General features: G+C 30.6%; 2 protein-coding genes across 4 annotated transcripts; both read left to right on the top strand.

The window, feature by feature from the left end:
* The first annotated feature begins 1250 nt into the window (after positions 1-1250).
* LOC111707908 (protein trapped in endoderm-1) lies at positions 1251-8390 on the top strand. Of its 2 annotated transcripts, XM_023481093.1 has the most exons (5): positions 1252-1489; positions 2145-2258; positions 4289-4337; positions 7701-7793; positions 8278-8390. In XM_023481093.1, the coding sequence occupies exons 1-5, from the start codon at positions 1430-1432 to the stop codon at positions 8286-8288; spliced, it is 327 nt and encodes a 108-aa protein (XP_023336861.1). In that variant the 5' UTR covers positions 1252-1429; the 3' UTR covers positions 8289-8390. The 2 variants fall into 2 exon arrangements, with proteins under 2 accessions (XP_023336862.1, XP_023336861.1); XM_023481094.1 differs by lacking the exon at positions 4289-4337 and having other exon boundaries at positions 1251-1489.
* Positions 8391-8868: 478 nt separating this feature from the next.
* LOC111707904 (uncharacterized) lies at positions 8869-25290 on the top strand. 2 transcript variants are annotated; one of them, XM_023481089.1, is made up of 19 exons: positions 8869-8890; positions 10399-10464; positions 11897-11936; positions 12317-12433; positions 12723-12804; positions 14255-14301; positions 16454-16569; positions 17238-17264; positions 18771-18879; positions 19705-19760; positions 19803-20595; positions 20696-20792; positions 20964-21045; positions 21888-21942; positions 22699-22758; positions 23308-23360; positions 24647-24708; positions 24976-25029; positions 25082-25290. In XM_023481089.1, exons 2-19 carry the CDS (start codon positions 10404-10406, stop codon positions 25148-25150), a joined length of 1980 nt encoding a protein of 659 aa, XP_023336857.1. In that variant the 5' UTR covers positions 8869-8890; positions 10399-10403; the 3' UTR covers positions 25151-25290. The 2 variants fall into 2 exon arrangements, with proteins under 2 accessions (XP_023336857.1, XP_023336856.1); XM_023481088.1 differs by having other exon boundaries at positions 20693-20792.
* The last annotated feature ends 713 nt before the right edge of the window (positions 25291-26003 follow it).

The following is a 26003-nucleotide window of genomic DNA, read 5'->3' as shown; positions in this document are numbered from 1 at the left end:
GGGGGGGGGGGCAGGGACCCCTTTAATGTGCTTGGGCATATTTCGAAAAGTCGGAGGCTGTTTGTCCATAATAATTAACACATGCTCATCAGCTTGGGCTGAAACTGTCTAGAATTCTATTGCATATTTTAATTTGTTGCATATGTTTTCATATTTATTGCATTTTATTTTTGTTTTAGCTCTTATTTTGCTTAAAACTGGATTTCGCAATAAATATCTGGAATTTTGAAATTTTAAAAAGTAGAAACCAAAAGGGCAAAATAGATGTCAGTAGGAATCTGATTATTCAGTGTACACACAAGTTTGGTTTAGTTCATATATTAGCAATTCACAAAAGTACATTGAGAACTTTATCTTTAATGATATACATTTGCTCTCTCTGAAAATGGAATTATAAGTCGTTTATTCAATTTTGATTGAATTTATCACACCTAATATTTCCCGTTGTAGGGCGAAAAAAAACTATCGCCCTACAACAGGGTGAAAAAGTGACTTTATCAGCCTGTTTTTAAAACTTTATTTACTAAGTTTATTGTGTATTGAGTTGACAGAGGCGGTTTACTTCTAGCAATGGAAGTTTTCGATTTTGTTTATGTAGAAAACTTGAGCTCCAGACTCCTGAACTTCGGTGTAAAAATACTTTTATTTTAATCTATACAAACTTCAAAAAGGAAAAATCCCGGCAAAAATTGTTTCGCCCTTAATAATACCCATTACAATGACTTAAATAGATATTCCTTAAACTCAAATTTCCTCATTTAATGACAATTGTTGCATGTGACTTTTTTTCAAAGGAATGCTTTCTTTTAAACTTTCTTTTACTGCAAAATATCTTAAATAATCTTTATTTACCAATCTAAATCTAATTAGTTTATCATTTTTAAAATGAAATACTAAACCTTATTCCGGGTGGCGGGTCCAAGAAACTCACCTGACGCTTTTTAGAGATAAATTTGATTACTTTTTCTAACAAACTATGCCCCTCGCTTTAGGATAAAGTGGTGATTTTATACCTACTGCCCGAATGCCTCATTTACCTTTGTCTGACCTACTTCCGGTAGTTGGATTTTGAATTTTTGTCGCTCTTTGGAAGCCTTGAATAAAAGTAAGCAGATTGCACAAGTTTCGCGAAGTTTACAAATATTTTTGCATGTCTGGATTCGCTGTGGGTAGGGCTTTTTAAGAATGTATAACTTATCACATTTCGCGCACTTTTTGGTTTTGCACATTTTTTGCTTAATAAATATTTGTAATTTTACAAATTTGGTAATTTTTTCTGCAGAGTGTACCAAATGTTATAGATTTGTATTAAAATAAGGAAATGTAGACTTTTTAAGGATAAACCATGGAGATCACTCCTGAATAGGGTTAAAAATAATTTCTCACTTATTAATAAATATAATGCTTTCAAATATCTAGGTTTATAGCAATGCTTGGTTTAGTTTTCCTCTCGTTCCTTTGTTGTTTTGGTCCTGGGATGCTCATCAAGGTCAAATATTTCAAAATTCCCAAAAAAAGTTGAAAGTCATGATTTATGCAGTTAGCCCGCGATTTAAAAGCTTCGGTTTGTGTCTTAATTTCTTGCAGAGTTAGGCCCAATGAAAATAAACCCGACCCATGGTTTGTTTTAGCAAAATAAGGCTCAATGTTGAGTCTTGTTCTCATAAAAACCCGGAATTCGAAAATTCCAACCATAAAAAAGGCCCAACGACAGCTTAGACTTGGGTTGTATTAACTTGAACTTTTAAAATGGCAAGCCCAGATATTTCCAGCTGAGTTGCGATAAATTTTTCTCTATTTTCTCTTTTGGTTTTAAGAAAATTAACACCCTCAACCGAACTGAAACTTTTGTGGCAGATCGCTTAATCTTAAAATTCGCCGAAAACATTTCTAGACTTTTTCGAACACTCTCGAAAATTTTTTTTTGGCTCAACTTTTTTGTACCTCGCTTCCTTTCAACAGGGTTACCCACAAAGGATGATACTTCAAAGACGACTGTACGGAATTTGTTTAGTTCGTTTCTTGCATAAAGGTTCCTTCAAATATCAAGCTTCAAGACGTCGTATTTTAGAGTTTTAAGTCGTCTTTACAGGCTCATCCTTTGTGGTACTATACTACCCTGTAACAAGATATTCTGTTGTTAGACGATGGATAGATGCTACAAGTATCCTGCATTACATATAGCTTGTTATATACTCAACTGGTGTACTGTTGTTGTCAACCCAACAGTTTACTTCTTCAGAAACGAAAAATACAAGGTTAGTTTTTTTATTAAAGAGAGACAGTATACGCAAATTCACGTGACCCTCCATGCAAAGATAGAAAAAATGCCCGATTCTTGTCTTGAAACCTTTTCAGATCAAAAATGTCACTTTTCTTGGTTTCAAAAGGCTTTATTCTGAAAATTAAAATATGTTTTTTTGCGCAATAGAAATGCGCGTATAACGTTTGTAGAGAACTTCCAATTAAAAATAATATTTTTTTTAAAATTAGAAATATTGATATATAGTTCGTACTTGATATCAGAAGAAGCTTTAAGGGTACCGTTGTAAATCGGACATTTCCATCGTTTTACACCTTACTAAAAATTCATGTAAATTACTCCAATTTTTTAAATGATAAACGAAACTAAGCTTAAATATGTCTCAAACAGTGTTCAGATTTTAGAATCGAGTGATCCCAAAAAACACGAAAATATTTGTATTTAAATCCCTTAAAAGTGTTCAATTCACAACAGTTCCTTAAATTGAATGCTTTTTCTGATTAATTAATAATTACATATCCATGATTACAAAAAAATAATTATTTTCAACTGGGGTTTTCTACAAACGTGACTTGTGCATTTCCTACTTCAAAACAACTGAAGAATTAAACTCAATTAAAGATGGACAATTATTTCTCAGGTTCAGGTTTCCAGACCTGTACTGTTTAGATTTTGAATCTGTTTTGCCTGCTTATAAATGGAGGGTCACTCAAATTACAATTCGACAGTTCCTTTAATGGTTTCTTTTTATGACACTACATGGGCAGCCGTAGTACATTTGAATTTCCGAGCCGGGTCAACCTTTCCGGTCCCAGTTTGTACTGTACCTAGCTCTATGGACAGGACTAACCGGTACAACAAGGTTGACGCTTTCAGACTTTATGCCTCATATAGGTTCAATTTACTTTTACTAAAGGGGCGGAGGTGCGTGACTATCATTATGACTTACTTTATCGTAATGAACGTGCAATAAAGTAATCATCGTGCTAAAAAATTAAATTAGCTGTACATTATAGCACGTGTGCTTTAAATTTTCGATTAGTTCCCGGATTTTCTCCAAAAAAAATTAAGATATTTCCAAAAAAATTTCAATTGAAATAAAAGTAAATTTGAAATCAACTTTATATTTTGACTTCTGCTTTGTTTCAAACTTTCAAAGTTTATTTGATCTAGAAACATAAAATTACGTATAACACTATTATTTTGGCACGACGTGCTAAAAAGTTTTTGGACTTAAATTTTCTCTATATCTGAAAGGTTCTCGCCTTTTTAGACTATATTTTGGCCCTCCCTAAACTCGGGACAAAATTAAATCTAAAAAGACTTCAAAATTTACAGAATACTCAAAAGACATCAAAAAGACCTGGTCTTTACTGAACTCTATTATATCTTCTAAGAAAAAAAGTCATTCAGTTCCTGATAAAAATAAAAAGTCTCTTATATCTAAATAATTCATTAAATATCAACAAGAATAAGCGAGAAATAAAAAGTTGACCAATTTCAATTTGTAAAACAAATCAGTAAATCTTTTAGAAATGTTCACTGTTCAGGACCTGAATCCGGATGTTTATTTTCAGGGCGATCTGGATTCGGATCCGAATCAATATGAAATAGATCCTGAGCATCAGTGAGCACTGCCTAAAACCTACCTAAAAGCTTTGTTTAGGTTTTCATAGCTAAATTTATCCACAGCATCTCCAATAACAACACATGTAGGGTCATCTAAANTACTCCCTCACCTCCTCCTTACCTTTTACCTGATTTATTATCATTCTTATGTTTAAAATGTACAATGTACATTGTTTTTATCTGCAATTCTCATTCGTTTATAGTGGGCCAACCAATTAAAACAACCTACTCTGGTTAGGCGGGTCCAAACTACATAGTAAATTGTGATTTTTTATTTGTATTATCTCGTGCTTTGTAGTTGAATAAAAATATGAAATATGAACCTTCTTGATAAAGAGAAAATTACTGTCCAAACACTGGGAACCAAAATAACAATGTTATAAATAGTTTTTTTAGGCTGCATTGAAGAATTTTAAGATGATTGTTTTCAATCTTTTCACTAAAGGTAAAGGAATTGAGTTTTGCCACAAACTTTTATTTTCTAATCACCGTATCTTTGGAACCCGATGCTGTAGACCTTTGATATTTCAAACTATGAATTATGTTAGATCAAATAATCATAGTTTGAAATATCAAAGGTTAATATCTTTAGTTAGGAGAAATATAGGGATTAGACTTTTTGAATTTGTGGCAAAAACTCAGTTCCTTTTTTTGTCAGGGTTGATTCAACTATCCACTAATTAAATGGGATTTAATCTGGCATAGAAAAAATAAAAAATAAACATTATGCTTGGTTTAACTCGTGAGACCTTATTTTGTTTTGCTGTATAGCAATTTCTATTTAGAAAAGATCTTTAACCGATATCGGTAAATAAAAACGTCAAGAAATACTCTTTACTATTTTTCTAATCATTTTTTGAGACTTTCTTATCTGGCCCTAATTGTGTTAAAGGATCAGTTTTTTACAAAAATAATTCTTTAGTAGTGACAACGAAAGCAGTTTTTAGTTCAGTGAATCCCAGATTTATGAATACATAGCAAGAGTTTTGTATTATGTATAATTCTAAAGAAACTTCTTTTTATTTTTAATTCAAGGTCAATTAAAAGCCCTGATTTTTCCGCGGCATTTGATCTTGAATATGTAATACGACATTATAAAAACTCTTGCTATGTATTCATATTTCTGGGATTACCTGTAGAAAAACACCCTAGTCGATATGGGCTGCTTGCTGTCAAAATAAAATCATTTTCGTTAATAATGCACACATAATCTTTCCTCTCTATCTTTCTCTGGTTTAACAGACAAAATAATAATTTTCAAGTTTTCATTAAAATTCACCCCCCCCCCTCCCTCTTGAATGGGGGGTTTCACTGTTATCTAAATTTTAATTGAGCCTCCTATTAAATAAGAGCATTACTAATCCACAAGGGAACCATTTAAATCCTTAATCAATCAATAATATGGAGGATAACATCGTTTTTCTATCTTGAACAGTGTTTAATACTAATCATTTTTCAATTATTTCTAATGCGAACATTTCGCAAGTCACTTTTGCAAAGAAACACTTAAAAAAATACTGTTGTGAATCGGACATGGCACTCTATCAATGGAGGCTCAATACAAAATTACTTCACCAGTCCCTTAAACATGAATGAGGTTTAAAAACCTTGAACGTTAGTATTGATCCAGCAATATTGACAAATCACAGATAACATATTATTATTTTTTTACAACAGATATGAATAAACGTTATACAGGGTTTCCAAACTCTACAAAGGATTATACATTACAAATACCTATTTATTGAAGGGTCTAAAGATTTATTTAGAATATTGAACTATACGTTTTAGCCAAAAAAAATATTACAGTGTGAACTAACGGATTTTTTTATGAACAATGGTGTTGTTCAGAAAAGAAAATGAACGAAAGACGAGCGACTTGAATTGTTTAGAGGAATAAAACAACTATTGTTAGAATAAAATTGTTCGAATTCACTTGAAAAAACGATAGTTAATTACTGAAAATAGAAAATGAAAAACAATTTTGAGAGCAAACGAAATAATTTTTTTGAACCATTAAAAAAAACTGAACGAGCATGGTTCAGTTACGAACAATGAACAAACTAAATTATAAAAAGCCTAAAGCGCCCATCTCTAGTTTATTCTAGGGCTGGGCAAGTTCAGACTGTTTCAAACCAAGCCGGTCGCTAAGGGTTAGTTTAAATGGCAAACCGTTACTAATTTTTCAAGTGGCTTTCAAGAACTTTCATTGTCATGTGATACAGACGGTAATCACGTGACCAGTATACTGCACTGCAATTTGCTGAATTTCTGGTGACGTAATACGGACTATAAGGACTATATGTAATAATATTATCAATTATATCTATTAAAAATGCAAAATGAAAAATTATAACAGGAGCAAACCTGAGATTCTCAGGCTCCTGTGGGATATCGTCGTTTTCAGATTGGTTGCGTATTTGTTGAATATTATCTGTTTAATACTTTAACTTTTGTACAAAATTGCATAAATATATGAATTTTCGTTTAAATTTGACACAGTTTTATATCAATTTCTCGAGACAGGAACATCAGATAGATGTCTTTTATGTCTCGTTTAACGCCTGAGATTTTCAGAATTTATTTTATACCTTTTTCATTTTTCCCTTACATTCCCTTTAATGCAGAAAAACAAAATAAAGAAAGTCAATGTTGTTGTTTTTAATTTTAATTTTTAGTTATTTTTGTTTGTGAAGAGACTTAAAATTAACTGTTATCGAAATTAAGAAAAAATTAAGAAATCTGATCCTGTTATACGTAACCCTGTAAATGTCTGATAACAAATAAACGCTGGTTTATGTAAATACATTATTTATTGTATCTATTTAAAGACTGCTGGGTCGCCATTGTAAGGGATAGAATATAATAAATTATTATTATGATGATTAGTATTTTCAATTTATATTGTTAACTCAAAGTAAATCTGTGTTCTATTATTCTTGATTGAAGAAACTGTCAAGAAACGCCCTATTTAGAAAGAAAAAAATGCATGTCCGATTTATAACGGTACCACTAAAACTTTTTATTTCTCAATAATATGGAAAATATCGCCATTTTTTCTTCAGATAATTAAGTTATAGCCCAAGGGCTTTCCAAAAATGTAACACATTTTATAGATTTGTATCACTAAAAGGAAAAAGAGAGGTGGGGGCGGGGAGTCGAAGAGTCACTGGGAAATGCATCATGCAGTTAAGGCTAGGCACATTCCAACTTGTTCAAGCCGTTTCGTTAACGCTTAGTTCCAACCGTTTAGTCAAAGTATAGATGTAAAGTACATTTACACAATTTACATTTACATGTCTTGCAGGCCCCGTCTTGAACATTGATGCAACTTTTCACACTTGCCGGATGTTAATGGGACTGAGCAGGAATATTTCGAAAATTGTGAGTGGTGTGCGGCATTCTTAGATAGTTGCGCAAGCGACAAGAGAAACAAACAAATTAATTAAAGAATATTTTAAAATATAAACTATATACAAATGTGGCGAAAGATAATCGATGACTATATGTTGTAATATCTGAATGATTTGTTTGAAATTAAATTGATTTTTTACGGTCTAAGTCGTATGTTGCAATTTTTTGAATTTGTATGGCCGCTAAGTTATTCGGTATGAGACGTTTTTAACAATTTTCTTCTTATAGACGCAACAGATAGAAGTAAGATTAGTAGCGATCAAAAGCGCTTTTTTATCGCACTAAGCCTATACCCCCTTTCATTTTTCGCGAACACTCCTTTTAAACAGATCCTTTACAGTCCCTTTAAGTGCGTAAACCAACTATATCCTGAATCACACAGTTGTTGATTTAGGAACTAGAAATGAGAAGGGACAAGAGAGAGTTCAAACCTTTCAAGCTGTTCATTTTACAAGCAATGATTCATCATCTGTTAAAAAACAATCAGGTTAAAGGAGTTTTTGCCACAACCTCAAATTTTCTAATCCCTATATCTTTGAAACCTTATGGCGTATAACTTTATTACTTCAAACTTTGATAATTTGATCTAACAGAATTGATATTTTGTAAATATATAAGGTCTACGATGTTTGATTGCAAAGATATAGGGTCTATAAAATCAGCGTTTGTGGCAAAGACTCAAATCCTTTAGGCAAAAGTTTTGTTAAACTTTGCTGTTAATGCACACCTTTTGGACCCAATATGCATAGTCCATACTTTTTAACAAATTCAAGACATTTTTGCTTTTGGGAGCTTTAAAAAAGTCCAATTAGAATTAAGCTTTTATGTTGGTGTACTGGAATGATTAAAAACTATTGGCTCCCAATTATTTTGAACGATATGCTATAAATCTTTAAAAAAATCATTTCTGATAGTTTAAGATACAAACTATATAAATGTTAATGCTACTTTAGTTTTTAATCCTGTTTTAGGTGGTGAATAAGTAGGAAATGGAATTGGATCGAAAACCCTTTAATATGTGTAAATACTTTCTACATAATCAAATATTATATTTGTTTCAATGAATAAATTTTCATGCACTTTTTTAAGAAATTATTTAAGAGCAAGATTCACGATTCTAAAAGATAATTTTTAATATGCAAATACGCATTTTTTTCGTGTTGGGTAAACCTGCACTTCTAGGTTTAAAATGCGTAAAATTCACTTTGAAGCGTATATACCGCGGAATAAAAAGTGCAGTATATGTTATTAAATCTTTCACATAAACAAAGTCAAAAGTAAATTTGTGTAAACCTAACGCCTCATCAATTCTCAAGATCAAACAGAACTAATGGGGGGGGAGGCGTTTTAAATGTAAATAATCTTTGTGTAACGGGGTCAAAAATAAAAAATTGTTTAAAACCTAAACTATTTCACGAAACCATGAGATTAGACTTTTTTGAAAAATTGAAGAAAAAATGGTAAATCATGATTTGACATTTGAAATAAAATAAACCCCTGCACTCGATACATATATAAATGAGGCGGTATATCAGGCTCTAAATAAACAGAGGAGTGGAGGAGAGAGGGGGGGGGAGTCCCCAGGTATAATTATACTGTCAGTTGACCTTAGGACAACGTTTTAAATTCTACAGAAAAAAAGGCCGGTTTTTAAGATTGTAAATTTTTTCTCCTATTTTAGTGTTTCCAATTAATAACTTGGAATGCAATCTAAAAAGACGACTGTAAAACTCAAGTTTATGATTTTAAATAGTTCAAAAAACATAAAATACAGCAATTGCAAAAATTTTGTTTAAAGGCTAGTCTCATGGTGAACCTGTCTTTTTAAAGATCTATTAAAGAAAATTTTTCCTTTTAAAAATCTAGTCAATTAAAACCTCCTCGTTAAAGATCTAGTCTATTGAAACCTCCTCTTTAAAGATCTAATCTATTGAAAACCTCTCTTTAAAGATCTAGTCTGGTGAAATCTTCTTTTTAAAGATCTAGTCTATTCTTTTCTTTAAAGATCTATTGTAATGAAACCTTCTCTTTAAAGATCTAGTCTATTCTTTTCTTTAAAGATCTATTGTAATGAAACCCTCTCTTTAAAGATCTAGTCAATTGAAACCTCCTCTTTAAAGATCTAATCTATTTAAAACCTCTCTTTAAAGATCTAGTCTGGTGAAATCTTCTTTTTAAAGATCTAGTCTATTCTTTTCTTTAAAGATCTATTGTAACGAAACCTTCACTTTAAAGATCTAGTCTATTGGAACCTCCCGTTTAAAGATCTAGTCTATTGGAACCTTCTCTTTAAAGATCTAGTCTATTGGAACTTTCTCTTTAAAGATCTAGTCTACTAAAACCTGTTCTTCAAATATCTATTCTATAAAAAACCTTCTTTTTGAAGATCAAGTCTACTGAAACCTTCTCTTTAAAGATTGAGTCTTTTTAAACCTTCTCATTAAAGATCTGGTGTAGTAAAGCCTATTCTTTAAATATCTAATCTACTAAAACCTGCTCTTTAAAGATCTAGTCTATTGAAACCTTCTCTTTAAAGATCTAGTGTAATGAAATCTTCTTTTGGAAGATTTAGTCTATTGAAACCTTCTCTTAAAATATCGCGTCTAGTAAAACCTTCTCTTTAAAGATCTAGTCTATTGAAACCTTCTCTTTAAAGATCTTGTCTAGTGAAACCTTCTCTTTGAAGATCTAGTTTATTGAAACCTTCTCTTTAAAGATCTAGTCTAGTAAAACTTTCTCTTTAAAGATCTTGTCTAGTGAAACCCTCTCTTTAGAGATAAAGTCTAGTAAAACCTTCTCTTTTAAGATCTAGTTTATTGAAACCTTCTCTTAAAAATCTAGTCTAGTGTGGTAAAACCTTCTCTGTAAAGATCCAGTCTATTGAAACCTTCTCTTTTTAAAAATTTAGTCTATTGAAACCGATTGAAACCTTCTCTTTAAAGATCTAGTTCAGCAAAACCTGTTCTCTAAAGATCTAGTCTATTGAAAGCTTCTCTTTAAAGATCTAATCTACTAAAACTTCTTCTTTAAAAATCTGTCAGCTAGAAAACCTTCTCTGTGAATAACTAGTGTAGCAAACCCCTAATGTTTAGAAAAAATGATTCCTGATGAAGCCAAATTTGCTGCCGGAATTATCTGTGCTGTATTCTCTGTACTTGGTTGGTTGAATTTAGAAATTACAGGGTTACCCACAAAGAATGAAAATAAAAAGACGATCTGAATCAGTTAAAATATTACGGTCGTAATGTTAAATTTTTACTTATGCCTTGTACAGAGTATTTTAATGGCATATTTAATGATTTTGCAAAGGAATCAACACTTGTAAAGCTGCAGGGAGTCATGAATAAAAAGAAATAGACAGTAAGCATTCCCTACAGTCGTCTCTACGGTATCATCCATTTTGAGTAGCACTGTAGATTTATAATCAAATAAAACCCAAAACACACAGAAAAAATAAAAAATAAAGGTTTGTTAACTTTGAAAAAAAGTGTAAACCCGCCATTTTGTTTTACTGTACGTCAGCGTACTTCGTACATTTGTGGTATATAAATTTCGAGGCCCTGGAATTTCTTTTACAAATCAGTTATATTACGTTAGAAACTTCAAAAAATGATGAATTTACTTCACCTTGGTTTATTTCAAGGTTTATTTTACAAATTCAAAAAGAAGAACGTAACAGATTGTCCAGGGAACATATACTGTATTGTTGTAATGTACTGCGTAAAATGTGTAAACATTTACAAGAAATGTACACTTTCCAGGCCCAAGGAGAATCTTATTTGTCCTCTTTTTATTTTCTACTCTGTGGCTAAACCAATTTTGCTTGTACCAACATCTTTATGACACTTTTTGATTTTAGATATATCCATAAAACTTTTAACAATATTTCTTATTCTTTTTGATTTTAGATATATCCAATATCCATAAAACTTAACAATATTTTTAATTCTTTTTGATGAGTTTAGATTTATCCATAAAACTTTTAACAAATTTTTTATTCTTTTTGATTTTAGATATACCCATAAAACTTTTAACAAATTTTTTATTCTTTTTGATTTTAGACATCCATAAAATTTTTAACAATGTTTCTTATTTTTTTGATTTTGGATATCTCAATAAAACTTTTAACAATATTTTTTATTGTTTTTGATTTTAGATATATCCATTAAACTTTTAACAATATTTCTTATTCTTTTTAATTTTAGACATATCCATAACATTTTTAACAATATTTCTTATTCTTTTTAATTTTAGATATATCCATAAAACTTTTAACAATATTTTTTATTCTTTTTGATTTTAGATATATCCATAAAACTTTTAACAAATTTTTAATTCTTTTTGATTTTAGATATATCCATAAAACTTTTTAAAATTTTTTTTATTCTTTTTGATTTTAGATATATCCATACAACTTTTAACAAATTTTATATTCTTTTTGATTTTAGATATCCATACAACTTTTTACAATATTTTTATGGTTTTTAATCTTAGATATACCAATTAAACTTTTAACAATATTTTTTTATTCTTTTTGATTTCAGATGACTTTGAGCCATAATCATTAATTAATTTTACATTGATTTTTAGGAACAGTTTTAAACTCAGTATCAATGGTTATCTTACTTAGGTAGATTTTAAGTTGAATTTTTTTAATGGATTTAGATTTTCTGTTCATTCAAAAGTTCTCAATTCATCTTATACAGTTATAACCAGAAAACTCAGAAACAGGAAGACTACTTTTAAAATCAAACAACATAAAATACACTTAATGAATTGCTAAACTGCAGTCTTTCTATTTCAGAGTCATCTGGTTTTCACTGTGCATGCAGTTTAAAATCAATGATGTTATTATGTTAATGTTATAAATTTGAAAAAAAAGGTTCTTCAGATAAAAATCTTATTAAAAGTTTTTTAATGCATTTAAAAATGAGTAAATAAAAACTTAAAATTAATTATTTACTGAAAAGACATGATATTTTTAGATTAAAAAATGTAAAATATTTTTAGAGATCCCAAGCTCCGATCCCACCCTACAACAATCCTTGTAATATCTCTCTCCTGCTCAGATCTTGTTTACAGCTCCTTTATCCTACCTCTTCTTGCAGTACACTACCTAGATTGCTGGTAGGTCTTGCAGTACACTACCTAGACTAGGATGGTAGGTCTTGCAGTACACTACCTAGATTAGACTGGTAGGTTTTTCAGTACATTACCTAGACTAGGCTGGTAGGTCTTGCAGTACACTACCTAGACTGCTGGTAGGTCTTGCAGTACACTACCTAGACTAGACTGGTAGGTCTCGCAGTACACTACCTAGACTAGGTTGGTAGGTCTTGCAGTACACAAAGGAAAATACAGGGATAGGGCAGATTTATCAGAAAATTACATTTTGATTTAATTTTGTATTTTTCAGGTTTTGCTTCCCCGGTTCAACATTGTGTTTTATTATGCCATTCGCTTTCTTCTGGAACCATGGAAATCTTTTAAACATCCAGGTCAAGTGTCGAATAGGAAGACGACTGTTAGGCACAAGTTAGGGCTTATAAATAATCTAATGAACACATAACACAACAATTCTGAGCATTAGACCCAGAGAATAGAATAAAGGGAAAGGAAATGGCGCTGGTCTGTCATGAGCACTGCTTTGCAGACAAGTTCGGTATTCCTTACACACGCTCTTTTGGTACAGACACACAACATGACCACAGTCAATGAAATTGCAGAACAATGTTGTCAATTATAATTAAACTTGAATAAAGAGTAGTTTATTGTAAACTTTAATCAAATTAGATTCTTTCCATGAAAATTTAGCTTTATAGTGTTGACTTAAATATGTGAAAAATATATTACATGCATATTAAACTTATTTTTAAGTAAACAATTAACAATTAACAAATGTACTCTCCTCGACTGTACAAATACCGAGATTCTTACGTTCTGTATAATACCTACAGTACACACCTTTGGTTCGGTAAACTTTACACACACTCTTTTGGTACACCCCCACACACATGACGTTTCCGCCCCCTGAGTAGACCATTTTCACTAGGAGTTTTTTTAGGATATCAGTCAAATTATTTGCTTTTGGGGATCCAATCTGATTAGGTTTTATCAAAGAGAATATACATTAGAGGGGAATTTAGACAATCTCTCGGTATGAATTTTTTCAGTCCCTTTCAGCCTGAATGGGAGTTCAAAGTGTACAAATCATGTACATGTTCACAAATTATATGCAGTAGAGTACATTAATACAGTATGTTCCCTAGACTATCCATTTCAATTTCAAATTTTTTAAAGCTGTTAAATAAACTTTATAATGAACTAGGTCAATAAAAAACATCATTTGATTTATAGTTATAACGGAAAAACATCGTTAGTAAAGTGAAAGGCATAGAGTCTATGTGAAATGATCATTGGTCAATTATGAAACCAGCCTATTTCGTAATTTGGTTCTCTTTTAATATTAATTTTAGATTTTCTATAAAATGATATTCCAGGGCCCAAAAGGTTATATAGCACAAATATGTGAAGTACACCTGCAGTATGGAAACAGTCCAACAAAATGGCCGTTTTACACTTTTTCTAGTAAATTCCCCTCTATATATTCTATTCTCTTTGGGTTTTATTCACACTTTTTTAGAACTTTCTAAAGGCTCCACAAAACTATTTCCAAACTGTTTGCTCTAATAATATGTAAAGTCGTGCTAAAGGTTACAAGCGATTTTTCAAAATATTTTTATTTTGTTATAAAAATATATATTACAAAATATATTTTTGGAGGTTGTTTTGAGCCGAAAATCTTACATGATACCCATCATGCACTACTTTCATACATGTGCTTTTATGACACCATTTCTAATAAAAACAATGGTTTATCTTTCTTTACAATTAAAATAAAGAACTCATTACAAAAATCCAATATTTCTTGACATTAGTCCTCTTTAGGCAGCTTTGGCAGTAAATAGATGGGCTGCTGTATGCACAAATTTCAGGTTTTATTTAAAAATATGTTTTTACTGTAATATAATCGGGTTAACGGATAAATTAAATACATGGTATCCCAATATAAGAATATAATCGGGTTTACAGATAAATTAAATACAGGGTATCCCAATATAAGAATATAATCGGGTTTACAGATAAATTAAATACATGGTATCCCAATATAAGAATATAATTGGGTTTACAGATAAATTAAATACAGGGTATCCCAATATAAGAGTATAATCTGGTTTACAGATAAATAAAATACAGGGTATCCCAATATAAGAGTATAATTGGGTTTACAGATAAATTAAATACAGAGTATCCCAATAAACATTGGAATTAAGTGAAGAATTTTTATTGTCCTTGAATTATACAAGGCATAATTCCGAGACACCAGCACTACAAATAATCCAGTTTAAAAATTTCGAATAAAAACATCCCGTCTTGGGATTTACAAAACGTGGTCTAACATATTTGTTCTTTCAAAATTGACAAGGATATTTATAAATTGGCCAAGATTCCAATTTAACAAATAAAATCGAAATCGTCAAAATATCTCTCTCAATTTTTCGACACAACGAAATTAACCTTAATTGACGTAAAAAATCTACAAAGAAAAACATTTGTCCTAATTAATTGACCCAGGCTATATATCGTAGATTAATACAAATTTACTTGTACCAAACCTTGTCCGTATTCCAAATAAAAAAAAATATTTTAATTATCAAAATCAACTTTGAATACACAACTCAAATATTAGATCTTTTTGATTTATCAAACTGTACAAAAAATCCGATCATTGTAAATTGAAACTTGGTCAACTACAAGTTAATTTACATTGAGAACTAAATCTAAAGTCTACATCCAAGAAAAATAATTGAAGGCAAAAACTGACTTTTTGTACGTAGGAATTATGTAGCTCTGTGTGCATACAGAAATATATGCAAAAAGTACATTTCAGTTTCTCCCATGTTCAGATTTAAAGATAGAGCCTTTAAAACATCATTAAATTTTCTTACAATCATGAGAAACAGATTTAGTAATATGTTTATTAAATGCTCTTGCTGGTTGATTGTTTTCTAATAATTTCTACGCGTAAAATCGTTACAGAATTGTTAAGATTATGACCTTTTTAAGCTAAAAATGGGAAAAACAATTTTTATCTTAGTTCTCCTTCAAAATCCCATAAAGTTATATGCTGATCGAAATGGTGAATTTGTTATCATAGAAGATAATTTACAAACGTTTTGAAAATGCTAGCACTAAAGTGGACCATAAGAAAAGCTAAAATGTGCTTTTTAAGCGTATTTCTCTTTATGCGCTTAAAGCTATATGACCTACTGTAAACAGATGCATTGGTGATAAAAGCTGTTATAGAACTCTCTCTCTTCGATGTGAAAACCGTTAGTCGCAAAAATATATATTTCTAACCTAAAACAAGGAAGATTTAATTACAATCTTTTAGGAGTTATAAAATGCGAGTATATTTTGATAAAAAATAGCAAATGATTGAATTTAAGAAATAAGAAATACAAATGACAAGAGATACATGTTTAAGGTTGCTGAATGAGCGGGGTATGTTTTATAAACTGATAAGTTGATACTATGGAAGCAAAGTTTCGAACATTGTTTGTTACTAATATTATGATTATATATGGAAGGGTAACTTACTAGTTGGCCATTACACATTCAGAGATAGGGGTGATCGATTGAAGACTAAAACATAATTGGCTTCTGAAAATAATTGCTTGTTTACAAAAATAAAGATTGTTTTCACTTGATTTTTAACTTATTTCACTTTAACATGTGCTTGTTTTGGTATACAATCGAGTATCGGATTCGGAGAAGGGCCGGGGGTGGGGGGTTTGGTTTGATGTGTTCTCCGTCAGAGAAACAAAGAAATAAATCCTTGGCAAACCTGGTAAAGACGACTTTTAAAAGGCTCTGGGGAGTTTTGAAAGGGTTTTGTTCAACACCTACGTACAAGCCAATTGGATGTACATGTGAATCAACCAATATTGGTTAAGTAAAAACATAAAATGATCAGATTTTTTGTACAATTTGTTAAATCGCACAAATCTAATTTCGATCACTTTATTGATTTAGTCTTAAAGTAAAATAAATTTTTGTGATTGCAATTTTCTAATTTTGTTTCAGAATAACATACAGAACAAGTTTGTACAGTATTATACTGTGCTGTGTACTGAGTACAATGATAATATTAGTTCCAAGTACAGGACTATGGGGCAAACTAGGATTTGATATTGTTTCAGGTAAACTATACAGGGTGTGCCAAGAACACGACAGTGGGGAGAAATCTTGAAGATCGTCTTGGTCTCTGACATAATTTGCGGCATTGCCTCGTAAACTTGCTTTTTACAATTATATTTATTGAAACAATGATCACAAAATACTAGAATTTCAAAAATGGTGTATTCTTATTTTGAAATTTTAAATTACTTTAAATTAAGATCAAAATGAATTACTTTAAAGATTAAAGACGACTTTCAAATCGTCTCTCAACAGTCATGTTTTGTGGGTCACACTGTTGAATAACTAAACCAACTTTTAGCCAGAGGATATTTACATTTTATTCTGACGTCACAATTATCTCTCTAGGAAGAGATGAACTAGTAAACTGTCATGGTATGATTCATATTATCTATATAGCAAAGCTCTTCGATCACATATATGTGTAGACTATTAGCGGCCAAACGGCTGGACCGAATGGGCTGAAATATTTTATGGAACCGATGAATACCCGAGGGGTAATATAAGCTTAAAATTTTTTGGAAATCCATTTCAAATTTTTTTTTTAATTTGCACGGCCCGAGCCAACGCCGGAAACTCCAGCTAGTTCAGTATAAATATGTTGAATATTGGTTAAATGCCCCAAAAGCCTAAGATCTGAGTTTTTTTTGTAATAAAAACATAATTTCAGAAACTTGCAGAATATGGTTCTCGCCAGGAAAAGTCAAAATTTAAAAACTAGAAATATAAAATGTAGTCTATATATTATAATTTGCGTGTCTTGGTGTCTGTCTGTTGGTATGTGTCCAATAAACGCCAAACTGGCTGAACCGATCGGGACAAAATTTTGTTTGTATTTGTTTTATACTGAACAAAGATGCTTACAGATAAAGCCACAATTAAAAGTTGAAAGAAAATGGATCCGAAGCGCCCTAAAAGCTAGTCTATATTAGTCTGTATTAATTGTCTGGTTTAATTAGAAAAGCACTGTATTACAAGTGGTTTGTTTAGAATAGCACTGTATATAAAGTGGCTTATTTAGAATAGCACTGTATTAGAAGTGGCTTATTTAGAATAGCACTGCATTACAAGTGGTTTGTTTAGAATAACACTGTATTAGAAGTGATTTAATTAGAAAAACACTGTATTAAAAGTGGCTTATTTAAAATAGCTCCGTATTAGAAGTGGTTTATTAAGAATAGCACTAGACGTGGTTTATTCATCCGAAGCGCCATAAAAGCTAGTCTATATTAGTCTGTATTAATTGTCTGGTTTAATCAGAAAAGCACTGTATTACAAGTGGTTTATTTAGAATAGCACTGTATACATACTGGCTTATTTAGAATAGCACTGTATTAGAAGTGGTTTATTTAGAATAGCACTGTATTAGAAGTGTTTTTTTTTAGAAAAGCACTATGTGGTTTATTTAGAATACCATTTTATTATAAGTTGTTTATTTAGAATAGCACTGTTTTAGAAGTGGTTTTTTTTTAGAAAAACACTGTGCAATAAGTGGTTTATTTAGAATGGCATTGTATTATAAGTGGTTTATTTAGAATAGCACCGTATTCGAAGTGGTTTATTAAGAATAGCACTAGACGTGGTTTATTTAGAATAGCACAAAACACTGTGCAATAAGTGGTTTATTTAGAATGGCATTGTATTATAAGTGGTTTATTTAGAATAGCACCGTATTCGAAGTGGTTTATTAAGAATAGCACTAGACGTGGTTTATTTAGAATAGCACTGTATTAGAAGTGGTTTATTTAGAATATCACTGTATTAGAAGTGGTTTATTTAGAATAGCACTGTATTAGAAGTGGCTTATTTAGAATAGCACTATATTAGAAGTGGTTTATTTAGAATAACACTGTATAATAAGTGGTTTATTTAGAATAGCGCTGTATTAGAAGTGGTTTATTTAGAATAGCATTGTATTATAAGTGGTTTATTTATAATAGCACTGTATTATAAGTGGTTTATTTAGAATAGCACTGTATTAGAAGTGGTTTATTTAGAATACCACTTTATTAGAAGTGGTTTATTTAGAATAGCACTGTATTAGAAGTGGTTTATTTTCAATAGCACTGTATTAGAAGTGGTTTATTTAGAATAGAACTATCTGCAGGCTATAAAGTTGGTTGACAAAAATGATTAAGGCATAGATAGTAAAATTATAACAAGGGATATCAATTACGTTTTAATCTATTTTGACTTTGTACAGATGAACTGAATCCAAATTCGGTTTTGATGCCGATTGGTCTTGGGATTCCTTACACTATTATATTTGTCTGCTATTCTATAATTCTGAAAACAATCAGGAAAACAAATCGGTGAGTTTTACTAATTTATGATTTTCTTAAAGGATGATAAAGAGGGATGTTAACGTTTTCTTTTTTTTTTGAAAAACGATCGTTTCGTTATGAAAACGACGATGAAAAATCGAAAACGAAACAATCGTTTTTAAAAGCGATCTTTTTTCAAAAAGTTTGGTTTTTTAAAATAGTCGTTTTTAAAGCGATCGTTTTGAAAAACGATCGTTAATAAAAACGACGAGGAAACCGACCTGAAGGGCATCTGTACTTATCATTTTAAGAAATATCAAGAAGTTTTTGCTCCCCCAAAACTTTTTAACTTCGTCTAAGACGACATTCAATAAAGTTGCATGTAATTTTTTTGAAAGCGATTTTTTTCCAAAAACGACAGTGTTTATAAATTTCGTCGTTTCGTTAACGATCTTTAACATAATTGTCAATAAAATTTTTTTTTTCAAAAACTATCGTCTTTTCAAAAGCGATCGTTTTTAAAAAACACTCGTATAAAAAATGGTCACAAATAGCTTTTTTAAAAAACGATCGTTTTCTAAAACGATCGTTATTCGTTTTCTAAAAATTCAAAACGATTGGAAAACGAAACAAAAAACGATCGTTTTCAAAAACGATTAAAAATCCTAATTATAAATAAACCGAAAAATCTAATAAAAATTTTTCCTTTATTCATAAAATGAGTAAAGTTAAAAACCTTTTTAACCCTAAGTTAAATAATTTAGATTAAACTCTAATAAATCAGCTTATATTTATTTCTAGAAAAACATAACTGTTCATTTTGATACATTCTTAAAATTGCACTAATTCTGGCAAACTATACTTTTGTTGCAGAACAATAGAGCTGCAAGGAAGCTGTAACCTGCCTTTTCGACCAAGTCTTACACCAGGTAAAAAAAATGATTTTTGAAAAAAAAAATCCTCTTTTACAGTTTCAGAATGTGATTTTTCAATGGGTCAGCCTGGTCCCAAATTCCGTCCAAAAACACTGAGACTGCCGGAAAATAATTTGGCCGTTTCAATGGTTATTTCGTCCGAGATGCAGCAGGAATATGAGTTTCTTCACTCTCCGAACAATAGTTCCCCTGACAATCAGCAGGAAATGGTGTGTCTTCTAACTCCAAACAAATCCTCCCCTGATAAACATGAAAAAATTAAGGTTTACAACAATATGACTTCTGAAAAATGGCAGAATCAGACTCATCTTGAAACTCTGAACAATATTTCCCCTGACATTAAAGGTAAACATGGCTTCCTTAGAATTCCAAGCAATATATCCTCGGAGTTACGGAAGGAATTTCTTCCAACTCCAAACAAAGTTTCTACTGAACTTCAGCAAGAAATGGTAAATCTTCAGACTTCGAAAATAGGTTCCCCTGACATTCAGAAGAAACAATCTTACCTTAGAATTCCAAGCAATAGTTCTTATGAGCTGCAGAAGGAAAACGGATGTTTGCTAACTCCTAACAAAGTTTCCCCTGACTTTCAGCAAGAAATGGTAAATCTTCAGACTTCTAAAACATGGTCCCCTGTCATCCAGAAGAAACTTACTTCTCTTCAGATTCCAACCGTGTTCTCCCCTGAAATACCAGAGGGGAAATCCAACAAAGTTTCTGATAAACTTTATAAAGAAAAGACATCGATTGTGATTCCGAAAAAAATGCCACCGAAAGTTCAGAAAGGAATCATTTCCATGAAATGCTTCAATTTTAATGAAAAAATTAGGTAAAAACTTTGCGAATTATTATTAATTTTGAAAATATATCTATGTATTTTCTTAGCCTCTAATCTTAATTTAAAACCTTTGATTTATATATATTAGTAGATCAGGTTCGAATTCGCGAGAATCCACTCATTTTTTCCACTCTTCAAAGTCGCTGAAGAAGATTTTAGAAGAAGAAACAAATTCAAGTAATGGCGAGGTAATATTTTTTAACTTGCTTTTTATCCAATGGTAAAAATAGGTTTTCACAGATAGGAAGCAATATAAACCTTTAACAGAATTTACACATCAAAAAATATCCAAAGGAGATAAAAATAATTATTTTTGGTCTTTCTTTATAATCGATTTTCTTTTATATGTTTACTTTAAGGAGGCAGTGAATAGAACGTTAGGAAGTATTCTACAAAATGAACGAATAAATTTAAAATCGGAAAAGCTCTCAGCAAGACAAGGTTTGAATGATTGTAAGGGACCGACCTTGAAATTTGAAGTGCCCTCCCATTTCCAATTTATGATTATAATTCTATAAAAGATATTCTCATTTGCCTTGATCAAATAGATTTTATTTCTGGCTTTTTTCTCTACAGGGTTATCCACAAAGGACGAGACTGTAAAGACGACATACAAAACTCTAAAAATATGACGATTTTTAGCTTAATCTTTTGTTTCCTCATTTAATCAAGTATTTGGATAATTTGCTGTATGGTTAAACAAAGAAATAAGCCATTTTTGGCCTACAAGTAACCCTAAATGCAAGAAAAGTACTAAACAGATTCCGTAAAATCGTCTCTATTAAGTCTCATCCCTGTTTATTGTTTCTCTGAAGCATATATGCGCAAGGCTCTTTTCTTGGAATGATCACAATTGAAAATAATCAGACTTTCAAAAAGAAGATGATATATACCTCATGCCATTTTTTATAATACAAAGGTTTTATTTTACAAAGGTTTTATTATATAAAGGTTTTATCATATAAAGGTTTTATTATATAAAGGTTTTATTATACAAAGGTTTTATTATATAATGGTTTTATTATACAAAGGTTTTATTATACAATGGTTTTATTATACAAAGGTTTTATTATATAAATGTTTTATTATATAAAGGTTTTATTATACAATGGTTTTATTATACAAAGGTTTTATAATACAAAGGTTTTAAGGATATCGACCATGTCACTTTTATAATAGAAAATCACTTGCCTTCATTTTAGAAATCAATTTCATTCTTTTTTTGTAAATTTAAAATATTAGAAGTTTAGGACTTTTATTAATTGTTAGATATTATTTTCTAGAAAATTGTTCTTTAGAGACTTCTTTTACTTCAACTCGATGCATACCAGATATAAGGTAATCAAATTCTTCACATATTTCCTAGGTTTAAAATATATAAAAATAATGTAGTCGATTTAATAACTTTTAATTTCGCATGAAGCATCGGAAATGTACTTATTTATTATATACTAGCTAGAGAGCCTGGCGTTGCCCGGGGAAAAAATGTTGATTTTTTAATCCTTGTCATCCTCAGGATATCCATGATCGAGTGTTCGCAAAAAAAATCAGACCTTTGGGTCCAGCCGTTTGGCCGGCCAGAGGGAACATAAATATGTAATTGCGCAAAGATTTTCTTACGTTTTAAGTAAAAGTTGAACAAAATTCTGATATAATTTCGCATTGATGCGTAAAAGCTATTACTCGCAAATTATGAAGAAAATCTTGATTTTTGCGCATTTCGTTATTTCTGCTATTTCGTTATTTCATGCTATTTCGTTATTTCGTGCTATTTTGTTAAATTTCGAGAAACAATTGCGGGACCAAAAAAATTTTTATTTCGAATAAATGCGCAATTTCGTGCAAACCTGCTGCAAAAACACGAAACTGTTGCGCAAGAGAATCTACTGTTTCGTGGAAACCCTAATACGGGTTACACTACACAGATACTTTTCAATTTCATAGTTGTTAACAATTCAATAGGGTTGGGTGTAGAACGGTAAAACACCCCCCTCCCCCCTTCAATCATTTGGGGGATATATAAAAGTTTATTATAATTATCAATAAAATATTTTTAACTAGATATTTGTAGATTTTAAATTTTTTCTCTATTAGAATATCATATGTGGAGAATATGGAGAGAAAATACACACTTAGGAGACAAAAGCGAAATAGGTAAAAAATAATAACTTTTCTGTGAAATAATGTTTAATCGCCTTAAAGGGACTGTAAGCGTAATTTTAAGTAACCCCGTATTAAAATTCGATTTTCATTAGATTTTGAAAATTCGCAAAATTGTTTTATAAAATCCTTGAACTTTTTTGTTTTTGTTATACGATGTATACAAAGAGAAAATATTCACATTTCAAAAAGAAGATGGGCCTGAAAGCCTTGTCAGGGCCTGAAACCTTTATCTTGTCTGTTCAATAATGAGGAAATTGTTCTTTGTTTAAAAGTGTTCAATTTTGATAATTCCTATAAGTTTTCTTGCACTAGAGAAATAAACATTTCATTTTTGTAGAAAAACCACAATTAAAATTAATTAGTATACTATTTAAAATGTTGATAATTAATATCTGTAAAGTGATACTTGATCAGCTGGGAATCAGATTTGCCATCTTTGTAATTCTTTTTTTTTCAGAAAGATTAAATTTTATTTTTTGAAAGATTTAATTAAATTTTTTTAGAAATAATTAATTTAATTTTTTAAATTTTTATTTTCAGACAGGAGTTAAATTTGACATTTACCGTTGGGATTATACTAATTACAAATCTAGGTAAATTCTAATAAATTTGTCAAAAGTATATTTTGTAAATATTGTATAATTCAATTTTTCAAACATAAAAGCTTTTGTCTGTGTATCAGTATCTGCCTTTTTTAAATAATGATTCGATTGAAATAATTAGATTATCTACGATCTAGGTAAAATAATGCAAATTTCTTTGGTATGAGTCGTTTTTAACCATTTTCTCTTATAAAGACAACAGATAGAAGTAAAGGACTGGCGATCGTAATCGAATTCAATTTGGGATCAGCCAGTCCCTATACCCCTTTTTTATTTATTAAGCTAATTTTTATTAGTATTTTGTATTTTAGCACAGATAAAACGAATAAATCGCTAAATTATGTTGATCATTTACCAATTCATTTACTTTACAATCTATAGAATATATATTCAGTATTAAAAACGGAGCAAGGTTGTATAATAAGGTTGCTTACTCTCGATGTGCTCCAATGTACGAAAATGTCGTCTCCTTAAAGCATAGATATATGATAGAATCTGCATATGACGTCACACTCGCCTCTATAATCAGTGACGTCATATGTTGATTCTATCTATCTATGTGTTTCGCTACTTAGCGATTTCCCTAAAGACCTAATATATGTACCGTGTGGTATTTCTCAGGACTGGATCGTAAGACTCCCTTCTCTCAACGCTCTTCATAATAAAAAAGGAAGATAGTAAGGTTCCGAACGTTTATTTCTCTGAGCCTTCAATCTAAACAAGTTTAATAAACCCACAGAAAAAGCTTTGAGTGAAAATCATACAATTACAACAAATTATCCACTCAGGCATTAAAAAACTGTGGCTAGGAACCAATAAACATATACACAACTATCAATCATACTAGAATCAACCGATAAGCATAAATATATATAAAATAATTACCACGGTGATCCCAGAATTCTGAACACGGATAATACTTGCAAAACGAATAAACATATACTGATATAAATTTAACTACTACTCCGCGAGAAATCTTGCGTCTGCGCAGTCGGACTGTAAACAGTTCCTAAACTAGTTCTTTCACAATACATTCCGTACAGATCTTCAGGGAGAACTCAGAAATACCCAGGGGTGACAAGCAGACTTTCTACACGCAGCATGGCTCGCGTAACACTATGCTCAGGAGACGACATTTTCCTTAAATTGGAGCGCGTCCAGAGTAAGTAACTTATTTTACAACTTATTTTTTGAAACGAAGTGAGCTGGTAAATTTAATCTTAACTAAAAGAAGAAAAATAGGTGAAACATTGACACATTTTTTTTTTCTTTTTCAGCGTTTAATTTACCAGCAGTTGTAATCAGGAGCATTGACCCTTTAGTTACTCTCTACCCTGAGGTAAAATATTAAGTAAATAATTAATGGGATCGCTCATGAAAGATTACATAAAAAATTTATAAATTGAGGTTTTTTACATCACAGTTTGTTTGAAATCCTCTACATATAGCTGAGCACTGTTAACAGGAAACCGTCGTTTTTCATAAAGTTACAAGCAAGGAACAAAGGGTTTTTGGATAACGATCGCACATGTTAACAACCAACAACTTAAATATTAATTTCATAAATAACAATTTATATTATAAATAAAAAAATATTGTATTTTAGGCTCATATACCCGTCTATGTAACTGCATGGTTTTCAGCTCTAATCAATCCATTGGTAAAACCTATACCGTAATGTTAAAAAGAAAAATTAATTAATTAATTTTCAGCTGTATGTGGTGTGTAACTCATCGTATAGAGCAGCATTCAAAAGAAGATTTCATATAAAACCTAAATAAAGTTCTTAAAAAAATCTTTTTTTAGAAAAGAAATAATTTTGTTCTGGTTCTGCATATATGTATGAATTAATAAGTATGCATTTTCATTATTATGTCAAGATATGTTTCTTTTTATCATACAACAAAAAATATATTGTAAAAAAGTATCTTTTTTAATTTTGAACATGGCAAGAATTATGAAGAAAGTGCAGCAGCAACAAAGCGGTGGAACATCAGGGGCTGTAAGTGCAATTTCAAATGCAAAGATGGCAATTCCAGATTCATAATGGTACCCTTGAAAGCTTTGTCTGGTTAAGTAAGTGACACGCGCATTTCTAGCTTACAAGAAACAAGGGTACCGTTGTATATCCGGGCATTGCTTTCTTTGCATTGAGGGTTATTTACAACTACGCTTACTGTTCCTTTAAGCATAGTTTATGAAAGATGTATTGATGACTGTTCCTTTAAGAATAGTTTAGGAAAGATATATTGATGACAGTTCCTTTAAGAATAGTTTAGGAAAGATATAATGATGAAGATAGATTTACATTTTGCAAAATTATGAGATTAAATACGAGAAAATAAAATGTCAAAATGTAAATTTTATCTTTGAATTGAGGATTATGAAAACTGTTTAAAAGATAAGAATAATAATAGTTTGGTTAAAGTCAGTATGAGACTGTTTACAAAATACAATTCTCAGTGACAAAAAATGTGTTTACATATGCTTAAAAACATTTGAAAGAGTAAGGAAAAGAGTTAAAAGTAAAACATGGTTTTAAAGGGATTGTAAAGGAAAAATAAATGGGGGTATAGGATGAAACCTGAGAATCTCAGGCGTTGAACAATACTATGACATCTATCTGATGAATCA

This window comes from Eurytemora carolleeae, unplaced genomic scaffold (assembly GCF_000591075.1).
Source record: "Eurytemora carolleeae unplaced genomic scaffold, Eaff_2.0 scaffold840, whole genome shotgun sequence".
NCBI lineage: Eukaryota > Metazoa > Arthropoda > Copepoda > Calanoida > Temoridae > Eurytemora > Eurytemora carolleeae.
The sequence above is the reverse complement of the archived record's forward strand: the minus strand, read 5'-3'. Positions and strand labels throughout refer to the sequence as shown.

What these genes read in the sequence shown, in the direction of transcription:
- LOC111707904 (XM_023481088.1), top strand. Translation starts at nt 10,404, where the DNA reads ATGATTCCTGATGAAGCCAAATTTGCTGCCGGAATTATCTGTGCTGTA. An exon ending in TGCTGTATTCTCTGTACTTG is followed by an intron (nt 10,465 to 11,896) that starts GTTGGTTGAATT and finishes ATTGATTTTTAG; the next exon opens with GAACAGTTTTAAACTCAGTA. An exon ending in GAAATCTTTTAAACATCCAG is followed by an intron (nt 12,805 to 14,254) that starts GTCAAGTGTCGA and finishes AGTCCTCTTTAG; the next exon opens with GCAGCTTTGGCAGTAAATAG.
- LOC111707908 (XM_023481093.1), top strand. Translation starts at nt 1,430, where the DNA reads ATGCTTGGTTTAGTTTTCCTCTCGTTCCTTTGTTGTTTTGGTCCTGGG. An exon ending in GTCCTGGGATGCTCATCAAG is followed by an intron (nt 1,490 to 2,144) that starts GTCAAATATTTC and finishes TTCTGTTGTTAG; the next exon opens with ACGATGGATAGATGCTACAA. An exon ending in TCAGAAACGAAAAATACAAG is followed by an intron (nt 2,259 to 4,288) that starts GTTAGTTTTTTT and finishes TAGTTTTTTTAG; the next exon opens with GCTGCATTGAAGAATTTTAA.